This window comes from Triticum aestivum, chromosome 6B (genome assembly GCF_018294505.1).
Source record: "Triticum aestivum cultivar Chinese Spring chromosome 6B, IWGSC CS RefSeq v2.1, whole genome shotgun sequence".
NCBI classification, from domain to species: domain Eukaryota; kingdom Viridiplantae; phylum Streptophyta; class Magnoliopsida; order Poales; family Poaceae; genus Triticum; species Triticum aestivum.
The window spans coordinates 252956977-252962936 of NC_057810.1; the positions used below are offsets into that span (position 1 = coordinate 252956977).

Below are 5960 nucleotides of genomic sequence, written 5' to 3' on the forward strand. Positions count from 1 at the left end.
GCATGCAGACTTCTTTTCAGCTAGCACCATACAAGTTGAATTACGAACTTAAGCCTTATTATTAATATTGCATATTCATTTTTATTCTATTAGTGATTCCTTGCCATGTTGAATGGAGGATGTCGATGTGGAAATGTGGAGGGCCTTAAGCCATGCTTAATGACCTAGATGCATTGATTTTTCCCCATTGCAACACTTGCTACTAAATAAAATATAATGTACTCCCTCCCTCCGAAAAAGCTCGTCCCTCAAATAGATATATCTAGCATCAAATTAGTGCTAGATACAAACATTTGAAGGACAATTTGAGACAAGTTTTTTCGGATGAAGGGAGTAGATATTAAATCCTACTACCTCCGTCTTGGTGTATTGGTCCCCTTTATAATTTATGCCAAATTTTGACCAAATATTTAGCTGATAAAATATTAATGCATGTCAACAAAAATTATATCGTTGGATTCGTATTTGAACATAGTTTTCAATTATATAATTTTTTTGACATGCATGAACATCTTGTTAGTTAAATTTATGGTCAAAATTTGGCACAAAATACAACGGGAACCAATAAACCAGTAGGACTCATAGCTCTCGAAAACATTTCAAGTAAAGTTTACACAGAGTTATTTGTTCCATGTAACCAGTAGGACTCAATTTTGCTTTAGATGTATGCTTTTGGGTGGATGAACACTTGGTTAAGGAATCTTATGAGGTACTCCCTCTGTCCGACAATATAAGACGTCTCATATTGTGGCACGGGAGAAGTACTTTTTTAGTTCTTTTTTAAAATTTGGAGAGGTAAGAGCAGAGGAAAAGGCAAAAGCTGGTCCATGAAGTTGAATTTCAGTTCAGAGCCTACTACACGTTCGGTTGTTGCTCATTGAAGACAGAAGAGGGATTCGATTAATCTTCCTTCTCATGATCGAAAGATAAGAAATCCTTGTGGTGTTGATAGAAGGGGTTCACCTTAATAAAAAGGCTGCTGGACATGGTTAAGCAACTGTCCTTTCTTGATTCATCCAAAGACAGGGGAGGGCATTAAAATAAACAATCGGTGTGAAACAGTTGTACATGATTGATTACAATATGGTCAAGTTTTGTAAGTGTATGGCTGTGAGAAATGCATGTATGGTTTAATTCTCTAATTAATGTAGGTATTGTCAGAACTTCCGGTTCACTAATGTTGATCTATTCATTTTCCTTTTGTCCATTTTGCTCAATGAGCTGAATTGTTTAATTGACCGTTGGCTTTATCATATTAGTGGAACAATTTGTAAGTTGTGTTATACATTGTGAAAGAAGACGTTAACAGATTTGCAGAAGTGAGCTATGTTTTCATTTTAATTTATGTAACACATCTTATATATGAAGTTTAAATGTCCACTCTTTCATGTATTTTTATCATTTTTAAATATTCTGTTATGCTTGATCTCTACCATCTTCATCATCGAAGATCACAACATTTGTTCCGTTGCAACGCACGGACAACTTGCTAGTCAGGTACAATATCTGAAAGTTTCATGCTACATCAACACATACTTGATCAGCAGGGCTTGAGTGCTATTTAAAAAAAGGAAATACACAATTGTACTGAATCATGCAAAATTTGTGCTGGACAATATTAACTTATAACGAAAAGCATTGGAAGGAGTAGGTAAGAACAATACAAAAACAAATATGTATTAATGCAGAATTTTGATTGCAACACTTGCACACAAGAAATTGGACAACATTTATTAGATCACATCACATACGATATGATGGCTTGTTGCTATGAAGATCTGATGCGCAACAGTGATTCCACAAATGGCACCATATAGTGGGCAACAAGGAGTGAACCAATGGTGAATTTTCTACCGTTCCGGAGATCATACAACATGTCACGCATGTTGATTATTTCTTCAAGAGATTCATCATGGAGGTCACACCTGAGAAGGTAGCGCGCATCAATGGAGAGGAATATCTTGTCCGGGTCAGTTGACGCACATGCAAAGGCAAGAAGATTTCTTGGTATCGGCAGACTGACACGGCGGCATAGTGACCAAGTTAGATTTGGCCCATCTTCCGCTAACCAAATGGCAATCTCCCACGGAGTGGGAGAGTGGATATAGCATAACTTTCCACCTAGTGCAGATAGTGCATCATTCTTGCCTAGATGATCACTACATGGAGGGTTAGGGTGCACCGTAAATGTTTCATCAAGTAAACTAAATCGAAGGATGACATTCGAGATAACCTTGCCATGTGCCATGGACTTGAGAGCACTCCAAAAGAAGACCCCTGGGAGACAAATTGGAGTCCTGGCCTTGATAGGGTATGGTGGATCCACAGTGGCCTTCCATACCCAAGCTTCTTCTTTGCTGTCACCACCGAATGTTAAGATCTCATGTCCACTGCTGTATTCTCTAGTGGTGCCTCCTTCCCCATCTATTTGCAGAGTATCTCTGTACGAGCGGATGAAGTGCCTCGCCACCTTGTAGGTACCACTCCAAGGATCAAAGCCAAAGGCGACCCTGTGCTCAAAGAGAACACTTGGGCTTCCAGGTGGCAACTCAACAAACTCTCTAGTGGCCGGGTTGCAGATGAAAATTTTCCCCATTATGCAAGGGATCAATATCAGGCCATCACAATGGAGAGGAATGCTGAACACAGGGATCCCATAGGGATGAAATTCCTTTCGGAAGATAAGCTCCACACACTTGCTTTCCCCTGGCTGGAAGCTGAAGATACTGAGTAATCTAGAACACGCCTTCCGTCGGTCCTCCTGATACTTGCGTGGCACGAGGACCATGGTCGACCTTGTTCGCTTGGAAAGCTCCAGGTGCCAGCGCACGAAACTGATGCTGGTTAATGTGGTGCGCCATGACTTGCAGACGGTTTGGAAGCGCACAAGGGACTTCACAGGAAGAAGTGCGAGTATCTGAAAGAAGATTATATCATCTGGGATGAAGCTGCTACTGCCGGAGGCTAAAGGTGCTGATTCCGGCGACATAGCCATCCGCCGGGGTCGTTTAGGAATCGGCGGCTTCATATCGTTGTTTCCGGTCAACATGAATTGGCCGTGCCCTGCGTATTCATAGGCATATATAGTGGTTCGATAAGAGTGCCTACTAATCCGACCCGACTCGGAATTTGTATCCAAAGGAACCTCCACTCCTAATAATGACAAAACAAACCACAAACGAGTCGAATAAGGACCAGGAAAAACAAATCATTTTGCTAAGCTATAATCGAATTTGAAAAAATGTATCCTATGAAAAGAATGATTGAAATTTATAAAACAAGAGCAGATGCAGATGCAGATCTACACCGGCCTAACTAATAGCAAAATCAATAGGAAAGGAGAACAGAAGGGAGGGTAACCTGGACGATAGCGCCGAAACGAACATCACGGTAGAACCCGTCGGCCGAAAATCGGGATTGAAGGAGGACAAGAGCTGGCCGGTCCCGTCATCCCTTATAATTTCACGTGCTTAGCCGCCGCCCCTGCGTTCTTGCTAACCCTAGCCACAGTTTTGGGATAGACCTTTTTTTTAGTCTAAACACGCTTTTTTATTACTCAAACAAGTTCATGGGGATACAAGATATGTTTGGAGGGTTTAACAGCCACACATGGCGCCCAAAATCCAAACCGAAAGCATGCTTAGCGAGGCTATGTGCCTCAATATTGGTTGCTCTCCCTTCGAAGATGAAGGTGCAACTGTCAAAAGTAGCTGACGTTTCCACAATCTCCCTGGTAGTGCTCGCGTAGGCTCCCCCAGTGCCATTCTTGATGTCTTTCACAACCTCTTGGCAGTCGCTAGCGATAATGATGCGAGCAAGGCCCAGGTCTGCTGCCAGTGCAAGCGCCTCGCGGCATGCCAGTGCTTCTAGTGTCGCCGGGTCGGTTACGCCATTTATCCTCATAACCGAGGCTCCCAGAAACATGCCCGAATGGGTTCTGCACAAGGCACTAAAAGATCCAAAATTACCATCTCTGGATACAGCTCCATCAACCCGGATTTTGTCAATTCCTTCAGGGGGAGGGATCCACCTTGTCCTTGTAGGAACTACCGTCGGTGCCACAGCAGGCGCCTTCTTCGGTTTGCACTCATCCAGCTCCCGAACAAACTTCAAGATGAAGTGGTAAGTTGATAGAGGACTCTGGAAAATATTTTCATGTAGTGCCTGTCGCCGTGCAAACCAGAGTGCCCACAAAGTGGTGACTACCAAGATGAACTCTTCCGGAGATAGCATGTCCTGGATCGCAAACAACCAACGTGAGTGGGCCTGGAAGCACATGGGCCAAAAATTCTCTCTCAACAACGGCCCTCTTCGGCCTGTTGGGCCGCTGGGCAGCGTCGTTGCTGGTGGAGTGGCTGCCCAGTGGGTCCTGCATGTCGGGGTCGCTAACATCCCCCTCTCCTTGAGACGAGGCTTGCCCCCAAGCCTCAGAATGTGGGAATCTAGCCTTGATGCTGTCCTTGTCCTCCCAAGTGGTGCCGAGGGTGGCTGAGTTTCACCATCGGATCTTCACTTGCTCGTGCATGGCGTTGTTCTTCCGGCGCCAGCGAGTTTGTAGGATCTCCACTGGCACAGCAAGATCGTCAGCGCAGTGTGGTAATCAATTTTCGACAACCATACCTGGAAGGAGGGCCCGACGTAGGAGCGATACGTGAAACACTGGATGGACAGTGGCTTGAGGTGGCAGTTGAAGCTTATACGCTATGTCGTTGATATTTGTCGATGATGGTGAACGACCCGTAGTACTTGTAGCTCAGCTTGTGGTTAGCTCTCGGGGCGACTGAAGATTGAATATAGGGTTGCAGCCTGAGAAACACACTCTCCCCCACTGTGAAGGTTTGGAAGGATCGTTTCTTGTCAGCTTGATGCTTCACGATCTGTTGTGCTCTGTTCAGGTGCTGCTGCAGCAGGGCTGGAACTATTTCCTTCTCGTCCAGCCACGCTTGGAGCGCTGGAACAGAACAAGTGCTGTTGGCTGAAATCCCCCAGTGCCGAGGTTCATAGCCAAACATGGCTCTGAAGGGGGTCATTCCAATGGCTGAATGATGAGCGTTGTTGTACCAAAACTGAGCTAGAGGTGTCCAGAAACTCCAACTCCTGGGACAAGCTTGAGTGAAACAGCGGAGAAAAGTCTCGACGCACTGATTGACACGCTTAGTTTGTCCGTCCGTCTTCGGATGGTTTGCTGTGCTGAGTCTGAGTTGAGTGCCGGCTGCGCGAAACAATTCCTGCCAAAAATGACTTGTGAACACCGGGTCCCTGTCAGAAACTATCGCTCCGGGCAACCCGTGAATCTTGTAAATCTGATTCATGTAAAGCTTGGCCACTGATGCTACTGTGTATGGGTGGGCCAACGGCAAAAAATATGCAAATTTCGTGCGCTTGTCTACTATCACCAGTAAGCAGTTGAACCTGCTGGATTGTGGTAACCCATCCACGAAATCCATGGAGATGAGGTCCCAAGGTTGTGCTGGAATAGGAAGGGGTAGCAGCAAATCTGGAGATGCTGCGCGATCAGGCTTGGCCTGCTGGCAGGTCTGACAGCAACGAACGTATTGGAGTACTTGTGCCTTCATTTTTGGCCACGCGAACAGCCGCCTGATGCGACGGTAGGTTACCGGGAACCCTGAATGACCTCCCAGAGGGCTGTCGTGGAAGGCAGATATAATTTTTTGTTGGATTTGTGTACTCTCTCCCAGCCAGATTCTGCCTCGGAATCGAAGAACTCCTTGTTGAAGAGAGAAGCGACCTTTGGGATCATCGCGTACTGACAGTTGTTCCAGCAGCCGTGACTCATGGTTGTTGGTGTTATAGCCGTTGATCACATCCTCGAGCCAAGCTGGTTGGCAAGAGGACACTGTAAAGAGAGTATCCTGTGTGTTGGATCTGGACAGAGCGTCAGCGCCTGTGTTTTCCACTCCTTTCTTGTAACGAATGCGATATCTTAGTCCCAAGAGCTT

The 5960-nt window shown here is 45.4% G+C and overlaps 1 protein-coding gene across 3 annotated transcripts; it reads right to left on the reverse strand.

The window, feature by feature from the left end:
• Window positions 1-1652: 1652 nt before the first annotated feature.
• On the reverse strand, window positions 1653-3528 carry LOC123136827 (putative F-box/kelch-repeat protein At1g12870). Of its 3 annotated transcripts, none has more exons than XM_044556336.1 (3): window positions 3361-3528; window positions 2234-3063; window positions 1653-2148 (listed from the first exon to the last, which is right to left on the reverse strand). In XM_044556336.1, exons 2-3 carry the CDS (start codon window positions 3047-3049, stop codon window positions 2122-2124), a joined length of 843 nt encoding a protein of 280 aa, XP_044412271.1. In that variant the 5' UTR covers window positions 3050-3063; window positions 3361-3528; the 3' UTR covers window positions 1653-2121. The 3 variants fall into 3 exon arrangements, with proteins under 3 accessions (XP_044412271.1, XP_044412272.1, XP_044412270.1); XM_044556337.1 differs by having other exon boundaries at window positions 1653-2159; XM_044556335.1 differs by having other exon boundaries at window positions 1653-3063.
• Between the last annotated feature and the right edge of the window lie 2432 nt (window positions 3529-5960).

Bases quoted from the DNA above. Each gene is read 5' to 3' on its own strand.
- LOC123136827 (XM_044556335.1), bottom strand. From the start codon at position 3,049: ATGTTGACCGGAAACAACGATATGAAGCCGCCGATTCCTAAACGACCC.